This window comes from Drosophila ficusphila, unplaced genomic scaffold, assembly GCF_018152265.1.
Source record: "Drosophila ficusphila isolate 14025-0441.05 unplaced genomic scaffold, ASM1815226v1 contig_414, whole genome shotgun sequence".
Lineage (NCBI taxonomy): Eukaryota > Metazoa > Arthropoda > Insecta > Diptera > Drosophilidae > Drosophila > Drosophila ficusphila.
Genome location: NW_025064328.1, coordinates 17388800 through 17405657, shown reverse-complemented (window position 1 = coordinate 17405657; position 16858 = coordinate 17388800). Strand labels below are relative to the sequence as shown.

General features: G+C 44.4%; 5 protein-coding genes across 7 annotated transcripts; 2 read left to right on the top strand and 3 right to left on the bottom strand.

Annotated features, from left to right (window-relative positions):
- Positions 1-218: 218 nt before the first annotated feature.
- On the bottom strand, positions 219-3169 carry LOC108093866. The gene is made up of 2 exons (XM_017194207.2): positions 1396-3169; positions 219-1309 (listed from the first exon to the last, which is right to left on the bottom strand). The coding sequence occupies exons 1-2, from the start codon at positions 3044-3046 to the stop codon at positions 585-587; spliced, it is 2376 nt and encodes a 791-aa protein (XP_017049696.1). The 5' UTR covers positions 3047-3169; the 3' UTR covers positions 219-584.
- Positions 3170-3330: 161 nt separating this feature from the next.
- LOC108093867 (nuclear pore complex protein Nup75) lies at positions 3331-5846 on the top strand. Its single transcript, XM_017194208.2, has 6 exons — positions 3331-3497; positions 3554-4716; positions 4788-5133; positions 5193-5383; positions 5443-5590; positions 5644-5846. The coding sequence occupies exons 1-6, from the start codon at positions 3471-3473 to the stop codon at positions 5773-5775; spliced, it is 2007 nt and encodes a 668-aa protein (XP_017049697.1). The 5' UTR covers positions 3331-3470; the 3' UTR covers positions 5776-5846.
- Positions 5847-6293: 447 nt separating this feature from the next.
- LOC108093868 (CTTNBP2 N-terminal-like protein) lies at positions 6294-10269 on the bottom strand. Of its 2 annotated transcripts, none has more exons than XM_017194209.2 (4): positions 9115-10269; positions 8866-9052; positions 8685-8806; positions 6294-8158 (listed from the first exon to the last, which is right to left on the bottom strand). In XM_017194209.2, exons 1-4 carry the CDS (start codon positions 9953-9955, stop codon positions 7464-7466), a joined length of 1845 nt encoding a protein of 614 aa, XP_017049698.1. In that variant the 5' UTR covers positions 9956-10269; the 3' UTR covers positions 6294-7463. The 2 variants fall into 2 exon arrangements, with proteins under 2 accessions (XP_017049698.1, XP_017049699.1); XM_017194210.2 differs by lacking the exon at positions 6294-8158 and adding an exon at positions 8193-8547 and having other exon boundaries at positions 9115-10266.
- Positions 10270-10690: 421 nt separating this feature from the next.
- On the bottom strand, positions 10691-12620 carry LOC108093784 (nitric oxide-associated protein 1). The gene has a single exon (XM_017194063.2). The coding sequence runs from the start codon at positions 12575-12577 to the stop codon at positions 10706-10708; it is 1872 nt and encodes a 623-aa protein (XP_017049552.1). The 5' UTR covers positions 12578-12620; the 3' UTR covers positions 10691-10705.
- Positions 12621-12927: 307 nt separating this feature from the next.
- On the top strand, positions 12928-16841 carry LOC108093786 (longitudinals lacking protein-like). 2 transcript variants are annotated; one of them, XM_017194066.2, is made up of 4 exons: positions 12928-13048; positions 14801-15068; positions 15504-15590; positions 15654-16841. In XM_017194066.2, exons 2-4 carry the CDS (start codon positions 14967-14969, stop codon positions 15846-15848), a joined length of 384 nt encoding a protein of 127 aa, XP_017049555.1. In that variant the 5' UTR covers positions 12928-13048; positions 14801-14966; the 3' UTR covers positions 15849-16841. The 2 variants fall into 2 exon arrangements, with proteins under 2 accessions (XP_017049555.1, XP_017049554.1); XM_017194065.2 differs by having other exon boundaries at positions 13008-13078.
- The last annotated feature ends 17 nt before the right edge of the window (positions 16842-16858 follow it).

The following is a 16858-nucleotide window of genomic DNA, read 5'->3' as shown; positions in this document are numbered from 1 at the left end:
TCGTTGCGGCATAATCTATTAGCACCCCGCCGGCAGATCCGCGTTCCAAGCTCCACGACGGTGTCCTTTGATTTTTTGCTTTTGCACATTAAAGGCAATTATTATTATTGTTTTAGTTCCGAGACAGTTTTGTGTTTGTCATTTGCCGATTGCTGTTTCGCGTTCATAATTGGACTAGCCCCAAGACGAGACATTAATCAAGCGACTTGACATGTGGATAACGTGCTGGAATATACATAGTTTATTTTGTAAGCTTCGTGGCATAACTAAAGGTTCAATACTGATTCAAGAAATACTGTTTTGAAAATAAACAACTTACATTTATATGTTAACAAGAGTAGTCGGAAACTTTAAACTTAAACAAAAATTTGGACTCCTTAAAAAAAATTCGTATTCTTAGACATACATTTATAAGATTTTAAATGCAGTCAAGCCATTGGTCTGAGTGAGTAATATTATTTTGGTCAGAAATATGATAATCGATAGCTGCTGCTTAACATAAAAATTGATGTCAATTTAAAATATCGTTTCTTCATAACAACAAATTAACAAAAAGAAACCTCAAAAGTGGTGAACAAAACAAATTACAAACTACTGACGCTTTTGGCAGCCGAAAGCTGATCGTAGTCTGCCTCATCTTCGGAGTTACGCTGAAGTCCACCGCTGGGCTCAGCATAACCACGTTTTATCAACTGTTTTGGCACATCGGCATAGTCGCCCAGGAAGCGAACAAGAAAACCATCCGGCAAACGACTAACTAGCTTTACATCCAACTCCTGGTTGATTAGTTTGGCCTTGAGGAATTCGACGCCTTCCAGAGTCTTCCGAGATGTCAAGAAAGATGACCTTATGACTCCCTCTATTTGACAACTGATGCACTTGTGGGGCTTCAAGCGCTCCACATAATCGCATGGAGCCAGGGAGCTCAGGGACACGAAATCTGAGTTGCCATAATCCACATAGAAGACCTTGTACTCCCTGTCCATTTCATCGACTATCTGGGCCCGATAGTAGCAGTTGTCGGAATAGAGAGCAAGCACAATGTCCAGAACGTGCGGCTTGCGCTTGAAAATCCTTTTGGCCTCCGGCACATCGTTTTTATCCCACACCAGCGGAGGAGATCCGTCCAAAAACTGGCCATAAATTTCAGTAGGGCTGTTAACATAGGTGATAAGGATGCGGACTGTGTCGCCTTCTTTATTGGGCACAGGTGTATCAAAAACCGTCTCAGGAAGTGGTTCAGCTACCTCCACATCCTTGGTGGCGCCGTAGGGAGCTAAAGGTTCATGAACCAAACGACAACTCGAACCTTAGAAGTAAAAAAAAAGGGCAAATGTTTTACAAAAGCTTTCTAATTAACTAAATACGAAATATTTATGGAACTTACTAACTTACCCTTAAAGCAGCCCTTCAGCTTGGGATCGTAGTGCCGGCAGATGCGTTGCTCGTCCGTGGGCTTAAAGCCCAAAACTGCTTTCAACGGATCACTGGTGCTTTTTCCGAAATCGTTTAGCATTTCCATGTCTTCCTTACTTAACCCACCAGGACATTCAGTTTCTGGCTTACTATTAGTGGAATCTTTTCGATTAGCATTCTCCTCAAGCTCCATAAGCTCCACCACCAAATCAATGCCATTGTTATCTTGCACACACAATTTAAACATCTGGTAGAGGGAACTACTCATCTGGGTGACTTTGCAATTAGACAAATGGCATTTAATGGCTTCCGCCGGTAGCCGCTTTATGTTGTCCGGCAGTTCGTATATGGTTTCGTTGCCATTCAGGTGAATGTGCTCGCCGTAGTCAATCAAATAGGCATCGTAGCCCCCTCCCGCGGAACTAGCATTGATTGTGACACGAGTTATGATTTGATCGCTACTATCAAGAACCGCAAAGATTTCTCCGTAATCGGGCAGTTGCTGTATTTCACGCAATTGCACCTCACCCTGAAGGATCCTAATGATTGGTTGTGAACTCTCATTCCATTTGGCCACAAAAATGCAGTTCTCTGCTATGTTAACATGTACCAAAACGGCGGAAACGATGGCTTTCTCGGGAAAAGAAGCCATGTTTTTTATTACTTGATTGTAGATGCCATTGCTGGTCGTAGGAGTGCCGCCTTTGGGAGCCAAAAGGCATTGGTTACTAGGTGCTTTTGGTTGTTTGTGTATAGAATTTGAAGCAGTACCCTGATCAGCATTGGGTTCTACAAGCCAACTGGAGGGCAAGGCAGCGACTGCACTCTTTTTAATCTGCAAATCAGTCTCACTGTTGGAGTTTTTGGAATTCGCCAATTTGCTGCAATCGGGAGCCGATTGTGATATTTTTTCTGATGCCATTATTTCTTTTGTAACGGTTGCAGAGGAAAATGCTGAGGGATCTACATTATTAACCGTGGGCTCTTCTGGAAACGTCTTATTGACCAATGGGCTGCCGTGTTTTTGGTTGGAAATTTCATCGAGGTTGGCCTGAGTACTCTTTTGTAAAACATCTTTAAGAACTACCGGTGGTGACAGAGAAACAGCCACTTCATGGTCTTTGGCAATAGGCTGAAAGACCTTTGGGTCTTCGTCCAGATTCTCAGATGAATACGAGCACGTGGACTCATTCCTTGCTGCCAGCGACAAGTCAATGGGCACTAACTGGGTGTTTTCTTTTGGGGACTTTTCAATCGAGTCCTTCTCCGGCAGCTGGTCATGAGACTCTTGAGTGCTAACTTCTTCGATCGAATTTGAGTGATTAATTGAGTTGGAGCCATCGAAGGAGTCTCCTGTGTATCCCTCCTTCCTTAATCGCCCGTCTGGTCGGTTGAGTTCTATGTGTAGGTTTAGCTTTATGAGATAGGTATTAACTTCGCTAAGACTGCCCACCAAATAATCGTGCAGGGCGACAAGATGTCTATCCAAACGTTCCCCGTTCACCCATTTTTCCGAGAGCAATTTGCTAAGGCATTTTACATCGCGCTGATAGGAGTACAATTTCTCCAGTAGCTTGTCGACGTTGTTATCAAACAACTTCATCACCACCGCTATGTCTTCCAAATTCATTTTAATCAATAATTTATGGCAAATATAACTAATGCAATTTCAAAGAGCTTCGCGCTAGACGAGTGGCAGCCCTAATTCCGCGGGAAAAAAGAGGAAGAGACAAGCTTGCCTGGCCAGCGGAGTTGCCAGACGTCGCTTTGAAAATTTTTTCGACTTCATTGGATTGACCAAAATTATATATGTACGTATGATTTATTGAGGAAAGAAAACATATTAATAAATTATTTCTATGTCATTTGTAGCGATCAAAAAATAAATAAGGAAATATCTAAAGTGACATCACTGTTAAGCGTATGTCATTTTCGTGCACTGTAAATATAGGCAAATATTTGGACGCGTTTGCAACACTTGTTGCAACCGGCTGGAGAAAAGTACGCGCTTTTTATGTTTTGGTTTTTTAGAAATTGAAAAATCTTCAGGAAAAATGAATGATAGCAACGTGCCCGCCTTTGTAAGTATCCGTTTAGGATATAGTTTTCATAATAAACCGCCAATGCATTCCTTTAGGAACTCGGCGATGCCCTAGCCACACGTTGTGGCAATACACTCACCGGCGTCTTTTTGCCCGGCTCCAAAATCGCACTTAGCGCGTACCGACATGTGACATACAAAACTAGGGATGCCCCAACAGAAACGGCTGACCAGGATCCGGTGCTTATCTACTTGGCCCAGGAGTCGACGCTGTTTGACGAGCCCGTGCTACGCAGTGTCCTTGCAGAGGCTAACGCCACTTTCGCTACCCTGCAACAGCTGGGATTCCGGGCCACGCGGGCCGAGTATGTAAATATATCGCGAGCATACCGCAGTATCGTTCGCGCCTGCCTGGAGAAACTGGAGCAGGCCAAGAAATCGCCTGAGGTGCAGACGGATGAACCGCGGCTGCGTCGCTTCACCGAAGCCATCGTCGTGTTTTATGCCGCAGAGTGTCTATGGCATCTATTCGAGATTCTCTATATACAAGGCAATCAGCTGGTGGTGCCGCAACTACTCGACTGGGCCCGATTTCACTCACCGCACGCGGAGGAACGAGCCACGGATCTGTTGCTAATGGCCGAGGAGGCCAGCGAGTCAGATGACCACTGGAGCATTCTCAGGTCGCTGATTATGCACGGTGAAGTAGATGTGACGCGAGCAATTCTTTTTCAGAACCGAAAGGCTGGGCATACCGCGTTTAAAACGGCTGAGCAGATTCTGAAGTCTATGCCCGTTTACCAAGAGGGTTACGCCCTGCAAAAATTTCACTCCCAGTGGGAGTACTGGCACGTGGACACGGAGCGTAAAATCCAAACCGGGATTTTCGCTACAGAGCCAGAGCTGGAGCAAATCATCCGCCTGGTCACAGGCGACAACGAGCAGTGGGATGCTGGCATCAAGGAGTCCCAAGATTGCTTTGAATACCTGCCGGGATATCTGCTCTTTACCAAGCCAACCTGCAAACCCTTCGAGTTAAGAATCGCTGCCACCAATTGGCTGAACCGCTGGCACATGCTCCGCCCGGAAAGGGAGCTGTGCAGCATGAGCCGCATGATTGCTCAGCTCATGGATCACGATATTAAGCTGTTCATATACGAGGCCCAAAAACTAAATGACACCCACTGGTTCTCCACGCATTTGATTGATCTGATCCATCATTGTGGTCAGCTTAAGAGCTATTTTGATCAAAACAACATGTTAGTGAGATTTTTATTTGTTGAGATTTTTTATTTCAAAAAATTTTAATTGTATATTTACGATCAAACAGCGATCTTCCCGCCTTGCGTCACTCAATGATTTACGATTACGGAAGCTATCTGATGACGTCGCATAATCTTTGGCAGTTGGGCATCGACTATCTAGACTGTTGCAAGCAGGAGGGACAGGCCGCCATTGAGCTTCTTCTGCCCCGAATAAGCTTACGCAGCGAACGTCAAGCCACTAAGTTAATCAACCTTGCTAGGCAACGAGGGTTAACTGGCGTCGAACAGGAGATCTGCAAGGTGCTTTCAAAACAATCGTACGATAAAGAGCGCTATGGAAATGCTTTAGAGTGGGCCATTCGGTCCAAGGATGTGCTGTTTGTAACTTCGATTGCAGACTTTATCTTGAAGGTGTTTATTGACCTAACTCTGCTTAGATAGTTGAAACTAATGGCCGGTTCTTTTTCTAGCACTACTCGAGGACTGGAAACATGCTCTGCCCGGACACTATAGCCAACGTGGGAGGCCGAATGTTTATCTCACCACGCTTAGTTTTTCTCTCAAAATATTACGAGTTTTACGAATTCTATCGCACCCGCGATTTCCTGTCTGCTTCTGAGCTTCTGGTGAATCTGTTGAATTCCAGAATTACCCCAGACTAGTAAGTTAATCAGTCTATTATCTACTCGATCAAAAACAAATGTATATGTCTTCAATAAGCTTTTGGCCGTCATTGCTAATCGATACCATGCCACTGCTGGAGTCCAAGGATCCAAAAATCTTTGCTAAGGAAACGGTGGCCATTCTTCACCACATTGAAACTGAATTGGTTCCCATCATCGAACGTGATGTTTCCAAATATGGCAACGTATGTTCAGGCCTTTCCTGTTATAATATTGTTAGCTAACGTTTAATTTGCAGCACCACACAGAAACCGTGTTCAAGGACTATCGGGTAGAGAATGTCGACGAAATCCTTAACCTCATGCGCCTGGCCTGCGCCCGCAATTTGGCCAGAGCACTAATCATTGAGAACACAATGCCGGTGCCGTGATTTTGAATGCATTTTTAGTGTAATTTATTTTGTATTTTACGCTTTTCCAATACATCGTAATTTGTTATAGATTGTTTGCATTGCTAACTTGTTATTCATACGCATTTTGTTTATATCTTGTGCCTCTTTGCTATTTATTGTACCAACAACACTACTTGACTGGCTGCTGCCCTTTGACTAAAAGGAAATCCAAGCTGCTGGGGGGCTGGAGGGATGTTCACAGTACGCATTTTTATGAAGGATAACTCAATTAACTGGATACCAACAATGGGTGTCCCAGCAAACTAAACTAGTTAAAACGGCGCGGGTAAATCTATAGGATACCTTTCTTGGTGATCGGCAAACCAAAACTGCTTAGGCCAAACTTAAAACAAGTATAAAGTCAATTACTACGAAGTACTTTAGCTGCATTGAAAGGAAGTTTATACACGTATACGACGACGCACCTAAGAACTATTAAACAACGCCCAGAGCACAAGGGTAGTACACATAAGTATATGCATATACGTGGATAAATATCTGTGGGTATGTATATAATTACTATATATTCTGGTTGTTAATCGTTATGAGAATCGCACGGCCTTGTACAAATGTTCGGTTACTACGTACGGAATTACAATTAAAGTCGCTTGTCTCTTGGCTTGGCCCTGTGACCGCCAACGGCTTTATAAAACATACCAACCGCTTGGTAAAAACAATAAAAACTAAACTAGACTTAAAAAAGAAGCCGCCGGATGGGGTCGCACTGCGTGTTCTTCATTCTAATGCTTAACAAACTTTTTCTCTTACTCCTCATTATTCCTTAGCCAATGACACTAGGCAACAGAAAATACTTAAAGACTCGAAACACGTATGTTTCTAATGGTTCCAATCCCGAACTGACAAAAGCCTGTGGACTTCAATTGTGTAGAAAGACTAATACTACTACTATATATGGACGTTACAAAAAAATAAAAATATATCAACTAAGTTTTAATATTAGGGATTCTGCAGAGTCGTTCTGATTTCACAAATAATACCATCTTAAAGCACAATCACATTTCAAATATTTTTGATTCTTAAAAAGTAGCGTATTTCAATTGACGAAATATGGGGTTTTGTAGAAACATAATTAAATTTGATTGTAAAATTGCAGAACCACATAATTTCAGATAATAAACAAATTATGCAAAAATATCAATACTAATTACAAACGACTTTTCAACATTATGCCTTGATTAAGGCATACTTTTGTGTACTACTAAATCAGTGACAAATTGAATATAAATCGTTAGAAAGTAGAATTGAAAACACGTTAAAAAAAATTTAAAAATTAGAAAAATTACAATAAAAAAAATTATAAATATTTATGAGTTAGTTAAAGTTAGGATTATTGGTCAAGAAATACTTTATGCAAAATAGTTTCCTGTTCAGTAATCCTAACATTATCTTATTTGTAAACCAAACTCGAGTGGTTTAATGCAAGTATTGGATGAATGTGTTGAAAAAAATTTAAAAAAAATGGAACAGTTTACGAAGAAGTGGCTGCATGTTCTGCAGAATAACGATTTCTGATGGCAGTTCGAGACGGAAGATCCTGTTGCCTAGCGTGGTCATCGGAGGACTACGCCGCTTGAGTATTTCGCTTATCCTACGCCAAATATCGGTTATTAATGTGAGTCTGAGTCTGAGATTGGGGAAGGGGATGTCTAATTATGCTTAGCCGTGCCCGCTGCCGCGGCGGCAGCTGCAGCGGCCACGCTCGTCGACGCCGTGGCCGTGGTGGTTGCGGTGGCCGCTACTGCTGCCGTGGCAGCCGCTGCTATGGCACTGCTGCCCGTGATCGAGCCCAGCCGGGAGAGCGACGGCTCCCGCTTGGGCGGCACGATCGGCTTGGTCGGTATAGGTGGCGGTGCGCCGCGGGCTCCCGCCGGAGGCACGGTGACCGGTGGCACGGCGATGGGAACGGGATGCGGATGCGGTGGTGTGGCTGTCTGGTCGAGGGCAGCTGCCGCAGCCAGAGCGGCGTACTTGCCGCCGGGTGCCCGTTGGATTGTGGCCGTGGGCTGCATCTTCGCCGGCGAGGGAGACGGTGGCGCCACCAGCGTCACGGTGACGGTTGCAGATGCCTCCACCGCTGCGGGGGCTGCAGTCGAGTTACAGCTGCTGGTGGTGCTGTTCGTGGTGCTGGTGGTATGGTTGAGCACGGCCGAGAGTGGTGCTACTGCGGCTGTGGCCGTGCCCGTGGGCGCCGTTGCGATGCCAGCGCTCCGGATGTTCTGGCCCGGCGCTATGGAGCGGGCGATGCCGGTCTGTGGTCCCGAAACCGGCATGCTGCTCACTGTGGCGGTCGGCTGCACGATCTTGGCGATGTTCACCATGGGGGGTGTGGCACAGGCGTCGTCTGTAAAAAGCAATGTGGTAAGATAAGTACTCGGCTGAAGACCAGAGACCGTGCAACACTAAATCTTCGGATCACCGAGGTGAGCAGGCCCCAAAAGAAGCCTAGCGAGCAATAAAATCCGCTTAATAAACTTCGTTGAGGGCCCAGCTTGTGTGGAAATGTTTCGGTATGGTCGTGAAAACTCTACAGACGCCTCTGGTCTCAATTGAATACGTTCTGGCTTTTGTCAGGGTGCTCCAATGACTGGGATGTGCGAGCGTGCAGGCTGGACGTGCGAATGCGTGATCTTAGGGTTGGTTGGTGCAACGTGGTGTGCACGAGGAACATCACAAAACAAAAAACAAATCACCTTGCAATTGCGTAACATTTTTTCTAACAAAAGATTTCGGCTTCAAGAGGAGTTCGAAAAAAAGTAATATATATAAAAGTAGAGTTAAAGTTTGTATATAGAAAATTATAAAGAGGGCAACCATATATAATTACAACAGCCAGTTTCCATGTGGAAGGTGGTGTCGGGCTCACTTACCGCTGAACTGTCGCGCCTTGGCGGTGGCCACCGATGAGCCGCTGCCCCCCAGCGGCTGCTGCTTTTTGAGGGCCTCGTGCTCGCCACGCAGGACACTGAGTTCCTGCTCTAGCTCCTTGACCCTGTAAAGGGAGACACACGATTAAGCAGTGACTCGTATTAATATTGATGTTTAACAAACCGCAGCTCCTCCTTGGCCAGTTTGGCAAATAGGGTTTTTCTTTCCAGCTCCATGGCATGTGTTTGCTTCTCCAGCTCCTCCTCCATGCGCAACGACTTTTTGCTTTCTTCCTCTAGGCCCTCGGCTATGGTGTCCGAACGCTGTTTCTCTTCGGCCAGGATTTGAGCCAGGTCCTCAGAGCGTTTGCCTGAAAAAGTAATGGTTCACTGATCAGAATCAAGAAGCTAAAATAGTGCCAATCATACGCACCTTCTTCAATGTACTTCATCAATATCTTCTTGCGCTCTGCAATCAGCAAAAGCACAATCTGCTTTTGCCGATTGCGCTCGTACTCTAACGTTTCCTGTAGCTTCTTCAAGTCCTTCTCCATCTTGGCCACCTGGGCGCGCTCCTCCTCCAACTCCTGCTTTAATTTCGTGCGCTCCATCTCCAGGCCGTAGGTGATGTCGTCGCCCTGCGCTGTGGTATGCTCGTGCTTGCGCTTCTCTTCCTCCAGTTCCTGAAGCATCCGCTGGTTGTTCTCCAGCGACTCGGTCAGTATGTTGACCATTCGCACGTGTGTGGCTCTCTGTTTGCTGACCATTTGATACTGCTGTTCCATCTGCTGCTCAATAATCTGACGCACCTCCATTTCGGCCTGGGCTGCCTGTGTTGACGATTCCCTGGAGATGAGATTTCCATTGAGTGCGATCTTGTCCCGAAATATTGCCGCGTAGGGATCGTTGGGCTGCAGCCGCTTGGTACGCAGCTGGGCAATGAGCTGCTTCACCCGCTCATTTCGCAGGGCGGCAATGCACACATCCCGCGCCTGCAGCTCGCCCTCCAAGTAGTACAGCATCTTCACCAGCTCGCTGTGCGGCAGTTCGGCTCGTGTGCGTCCATTACTCATGGTGTTGGCTGTTGTGGTAGTCACTGTCGCCAGTTTGTGTGCCACCCCGGGACCTGGTTTCATGGTCTGAAACTCATGGTTAGCGCTCACGGTGTCGCTACCCGAGGCCGATCCGGAGCAATTTTCGATGCCGTACTCCGCATCCTGAGCAGGTGCCTCCGCGAACGACTCCGCAACAGCGCTGTTAGAGTTCTGCTCCATTTCCCCCGACTCCTGATTCCCGATTCCGGATTCCCAACTCCCGATTTCCGCCTCCTCGCAGCTCACAGCATACAAAAAAAAAAGAATGTTTGGTGCGTCGCAGTACGCAAATTGCACAAGATTCCAGGACTTCACTTCCGGTCTATACTTGGTTCTAGCCTGAACTGCAGGCCAGTGGCTTTTGCGCACCCAGCAATCGCCACGGGAACTATATCGAAAACTCTTTGTTAATTTCTTGCCGTGAAAAAGTAGATATATACTGGGCGAAATATTGCCAGTTTGCTTTCGCAGTATGCTCTTCTCTGCTTCTCGCTATTTGCTTATTTTTCCAAGTCGCTGATAACCGTATTTAGGGGAAACTTTGACATGGCCACACCCTTAGCAAAGGCGCGGAATTTTTGGGTTATCATATTTGTAGGCAAATATAATTAAACTGTAATAAAATTATTGAATATATTCTTAACAACTGTAATGCAGAATGCAATTAAATAAGTCAATCCTTTCGTAATAGTGTATTTATTGTTTATGGTTAAACAGCACTCGGCCAGTGTTGCATAACAAAAACATGTTCTGCCAGATTGGCGCCACCGCTTGAATTCTAATCTTCTATTTTTATTAGTTTAACATTAACAATTCAACCTTTTTATAGTGTTTAATAAATACACTGTTTTCAACAGAGTATAAAAATAATATTTGATTTAAGCCTTTTTAAGCGCCCACATTAAAAAAACACAGTTTAAATAAACACTTTTATTTTTTAAAAACAAATGGTTTTGTGGTGTTATATGCCAAGGAGTATCTAATGTGCTTTCCCACCAATCGATCGGCTAGGGGTATTAAGGCTGGTTCGCGTTTGTAAATGCCAGCCGCCTTTGGTGTCCACGCTCGAAGACGACACTCAGAATGACCGGGCAGTAGCAATCCCATCCAGCCCGCAGAGCTAAGTGTAATATCACAGTTGAGCCGCCCCTCATTTCTCTCGCAGCTTGTTAGCACAATATCCTCTTGTTTGCACTGTAACCCTGGCCAACTCTGAAGGCGAGCCTCCCAATTCTCATCGGTAGAGGGAACTCCCAGGAATGGTGTTCCCAAATATTTTTTGTACACTTCTTCCGCCGCCTCGGTGTCTGTAATTAGCACGGGTAGTTTCTCCGAGGCAAACACAAAAACCTTTAACCAGTCAAACTGTTTTTTTGAGCTTTTTATATCTAACAGATCAAGACGGGCCAGTCCTCCCATTAGGATGCTCATCTGAGGTCGCAGACGAAAAGCTCTGGGGCGGATCATTGTAGAGGGCTGCAGCCGTTGCAGCTCTTTTGTCGTAAGAAGGGGTGTCAGTTGGTCGGGATGCATCACTCCGGGAGTGTCGTAGACCCAGCGCGCCTCCTTGTACTCCTTCTGGCGTTCGTTTAGGGTGGTATTGGGCCGGCACCCACTGGCCATCGAGAAAGCATCATTGACATCATCGCGCCGATCAAAAGTGCGTCCAACGGAACCAGCGGGCTGGGCAGCTGCAGCTGACCTCGTTTCCCGAGCAGCTGCGCGCCGCTCCATCTCCATCGCCGCCTTCTCACTTCGTTCAGAAACTAATCTCTTAAAGCGCAAGTAAATGCGATCACTGGACGGACGTAAAATGGGAAACCGTAGAAGTTTCAGTGTGGTGCCCGGCCAGGGACAAGTGGTGGCCTTCCGCACCAGGCCACTGGCCTCCGGCCGGCAATAGTCCGAGTTGAGTAAAATGTTAAACAGCGAGCTTTTGCCGACATTGGTACAGCCCAGTAGATAAACGTCCCCCTTGTAGGCCCATGTCTTGTGCAGCTGCGTGATGAGCCCCTCGACGCCATAGCCCGTTTTGGCAGATATAAGACTGACGTTCTTAATATTAAGACCGTCGCCACCGCCGTATCTAACGAATTCTCGCTGGAGGGAATCCTTGATGTGCTGTAGGTAGATGTTGGAGTCGCGTGGCAGTAGATCCACCTTATTGCCCACAAGAAAAACGGGTCGTTTTGTGCCCAGTACACTTTGCATGCCTGGCCAAATGGAGCTGGGGAAATCCAGCAAGTCCACTAGCACAATGGCCAGTGCATATTTGTCCTTAATGCGGGATATGGTGTCCACATAGGTCGATGGAGCGACCTCCACGTCGAGGGCAATGTTGTAGTGTTTCAAGAAGTGGCACCGCTTACATATAATGGTCCGAAGCTCATCTTGCGTCCTACCGCGGAATATTTCACTCGGTATGTAGCCGGGCAAGGTGGCACTGGAGCAGTGCAAGTTAGCGCCGCATCCGTTGCAGGGAACTTTGGAGGCGGAAACCGAGGGATCTGGAGTGCCCTGCTTGTCTGCCCCACTATGGGCACCCTTGTAGAACTCGTAGTCGTCCATCCAGTCCTCGGGAAGAGGCGGTGTGGCCTCGGGAATCGTATAAGATGGTTTCAGTTTGGTCTCCAAAACAGAGCTGTAATGAACGTGGTCATGACCCCGGTACCGCTCTCTGGCGATCAGCCACGCCTTCTGTCGCGAGCTCTGACCCAATTCGACGGCCGTACTCCGCAGTCTCAAGCATCTAAAAAACACATCTTTATTTATAATTTTATGTAAACGCGAGGTCTTTAGCATTTTGGTAATTCCTTGCACAGACTGGCAACTCCCTAAGGGGTTCCTAAAAAAGTGTTGCAAAGCAGTCGCCCATCAATAACTCTTAATAAAATACATAATACAAAAATTAATGGCTCTACCTTCCCAATATTTGTTTGGTTGTTGAAATTTTGTTTTTAATTCGAATCTTCTTTAAAAATTTTTTACTTAAAGGTTGATACATTTGCTGAATAATTCGTTTTCAAAGTCTCTTTAAACCTGGTTTATTCGAGATAAAAACAGAATTCAACGCTGTTCTTTGGAAAATATTTCTGTAGAGTACCGAAAAAAAAAAATGTGAATTACTCAAAACCGAAAATGGTTTTTCTTAAATATATTTAATTTTCGATTTCGATTATGCAAGCTGGCTCGAAACTATCGATGACGCCTACGATATTTCTAGAGCTATATCGGAAAGAGAAAAAAGAAAGCAGCGTTAGCGAGAAAGCAGAGGTGAGTCGAGTGCGGGACAAAAAAAAGCGTGTATGTATTAAAATTAAAACAAAAAGGTCTAGAAAAAACGTGTCCACGGCGCAATTAGCGTGCTCCTGCGGCGGCTCGCAGGCGATTTACGCATCAGTAAAAGTACAGAGTACACGCCGAGTAAAGAAATAAAATGATTAGGAAAGTGTGTGGAAAAAAGACACAAGTGTATGCGAACGGCGGCTGTATGTGTGAGTGACGTGACTGTATGTGTGCTGCTGCGTGTATGAAATAAAAAGTAACGCGAAGCGCGACCTAATTTTAACCAAATATTACAATAATATTTGCATAAACAAAGACAGTGCAATTAAGGGTGCTCTCCGAAGCTAGAGACGCTCTGCTTTTTCCCGACGCCTGTGCTCTGGTCGGTGTTGTTGTTGTTCCTGCCGCATGCCACGAAAAGTTGCCGCCGCCATTGTCTGAAAACAAAAAAAAGGCAGACGCAGACCGACACATTTTTTCTCCAAGTGTAGAGTTCTTTCCAACACAAGGATTGAGTAATGCAATAACAACAAGAGCTGCTTAAATTTTTGAGTGTTGCAACTTTCGTTGGAACTCGTTTCGAACTGTTTTTGTCGCCCGCTCACTCACTAATTCGCCGCCTCACTCGCTCCTTTCCATTCTGTTGTTACCAAAACTGGTCTTTAAGAAGAAACAACAACAACTAGAAAGAGTAATGCAATTTCTTGTTGGGGAAGGGGAAAAATCAATAGTTCGGAAATTAGACAACTTTCAACATCCACAGTTCAACCAAATGCATTTAGCCTAGAAGAAGCTACCGATAACCCCGAGCGCAGGAGCAAGCGAGATAGTTGCCGCCGCCTGCCCACACTCTCTCACTCACACTTTTGCAGTTGAAATTTCCAGCGATGTCTGCTCCTCGCTGTTGTTGTAATGTAATTGCGAAATCATAACGGCAGTTGAAAGTTGAGAGCGCTTAGCCAAAGAAATCGCGCCAGTGTGAGTGAGAGACTGCTTAAACACTCTGTGTAAGTTTAAGTTTAAGCTGTGGTGAACTCTGGATGCTCTTCTCTCCTCCGCCGCCCACACAAGCACGCCATCAACCGGTCGCAAGTGTAGCGCATATGAGAGTCGCATAAATAACAATACTATTCTGCAAGAAGGAAAACACATGTTGGCCGCACAGTGGGATGGAGTGGGAGTGGAATGAACAGAAAATACTCAATGGAAGAACAAATGCAGACGCCATTTTAAAAATTCCATAATGAATGTTATTTTAATGGAGTAGTGTCTAAAAATACATTGTCGACAGCAGCTGCAACAGATAAATCTCAAGTTCTGAGCCACTGTGCTAGAGTCTCAAATTTAAATAAGCAAGGCAAAGTTACTGAAAATGCAGAAACTGCCTTGAAAAGTGAAAGGCATTCAACAGAGCGAGCGACGACGATTTGATATTTTTGCCTCTTTGCTTAACCTTTGCGGGCAGCTGTTTGTTGTTGTTAGCCAACGCTGGCTCAGCACTTTGACATTTTCCAGCGCACTTACAGACGCACACGCGCGCATCGCATTCCGAATTCCCATTTCCATTACACTGCCGCTGCACATGCGCTGTAGTACTTTTATTTTGAGAATTTAATCGTTCGTTTTCCTTTTTTGCAACGTCCCAAAGCTGAGCAACCTCCCCTCGTAACGCTGATAATTTCTCCAAGCTATTGTTTCATGTTTGCCATGCACTAATGTTGTGTTTGTTTTTTCTTGCAGAGAAGAGTGGCAAAAAAAATCCCAATCGAAACACCCACGGATTAAGTGGTCTGCTGCGAATTAAGCCAATCTAACGGTGAACCTTTCGGCCAGTAGTCCAAATTAAGCCTTGCAGCCCCCAGAAGTTAAACTAGATAGCGACGCCCCCACCGACAAAAGCTTCTTCATGATGTCGTCGGATCAACAGTTTTTTCTGAAATGGAACGATTTTCAAACGAATATGGTGACCTCGTTCCGTCACTTGCGAGACGAGAAGAGCTTCACAGATGTGAGTACCAAAAAGAACCTTCCGAGAGTATGGAAAAATCGTCTTAAAAAATACTTAAAACCGAACATCTTTAACTGGACCATCTAAAATCTTAATTTTAGATTGATAAAAACTATTTAAGTCAAAAAAGGTCCAAAGAAAATAGAAAAGACACCTTTAGAACTCAACTAAACATTTTTTGGTTAAAAATGTTTGACTGTAATTGACCATTCTCAGGGTGGATGTTTATTGCTGTGGGTCAGACACCGGCTCAGTTCATTTTGTCCGACTACCTGGGCCGTCACGCTCTTCTTCTATCTGTTTTCTTTTACCTGTTTCTTTGTTCTGATTCGCTAGCCGTTTTCTTTGTAATTTTGGGTGCTCTGGTTGGTGATTGTTTTGGGGAAAATTCCTCACTGATGTGACTGATTTGTTAATGAATTTTTTTGTTTACAGGTAACACTTGCCTGCGAGGGCCAAACCTGCAAAGCCCACAAAATGGTGCTTTCCGCTTGTAGTCCCTACTTCAAAGCGCTACTGGAGGTTAGTTTGTGGCTTACTTTATATAATTGAGAAAAACTATTAATATACGCTTACCATTTGCAGGAAAATCCATCGAAGCACCCGATAATTATCCTGAAAGACGTCTCCTACATCCACCTACAGGCTATACTGGAGTTCATGTACGCCGGAGAGGTGAACGTGTCCCAGGAACAGTTGCCAGCATTTCTTAAGACCGCCGATCGCCTCAAAGTGAAAGGCCTGGCAGAGACACCAAGTTCAATAAAACGGGAGGGTTGATGGTATTAAACAATAAACAAAACGAAAATACATAAAAAAAACAACAACCAACTATAAGAAACTTATAAGTACGCAAGAAAGCAAAATTCCAACGAGAGAGAAAGAAAAAACATAACGAGACGGACATTTGGTATACAAATTCATGTAGAAGTACAATATGAGGAAGAACAACACCAACAGACAACCATACAAAGCTAACAGATTGAAAGGATTAGCCTGTAAAGTAGAGGTGATTTCCAATTCCTCCAGCCCACTCCCACACCACTTATTCACACCTGACCTTCCAATCTGCAAACAGAACTTACCGACGCCCCACAGAACTTGATTTGAATGTGTATTCGTTTGATTTCTGCATAAAATAGTTTGTAATATATTATTAACTAATACAAAAAACAAAACACACCACTCTGTATAAATGAAATGACATGGACAGCCCCTTAAAAGGAAAACAAAAAAAAAGAGCGCACTTGTGTAAAGTAATTTAAAAGGATTCATTAAAAATATAAAAGATAATTATAAATATAGTGTGAAATGTGCAAGTAGAAGGATAAATGCCGCAACGGGCGCGAATATTACAACACATTCGGTTAGTTATTAAGCCACTAACTACAACCCCAGACATGCCACCCCTCCTCCAGACAGACAAACTCATTTTCATCTATACTTAAAAATAAAATAGAAACAAATGCAAAATTGTACTTTAATCGTTTTGTGCGGACTTACGCGGCCTATTTTCACTTTTTTCTAACATACACAAGATATAATTTAATAATTACAAGCTAAATGGATAATGTTTCAATGTGAAGCTATCAAATCTACTTAGTTTAAACAAAAGAGTAAGGAGAAACGTTAGAATGAAAAATAAATCTTGAGTAAAAAACTATATTTGAATATTATTACATAAAGTAAAATATTTATATGTATGTATATGTATACATGTGAGCATAGATTTAAACAACTACGGTAAATAAACAGATAATTCCAAAAAAAAAACATGGTTAAAACCCCCC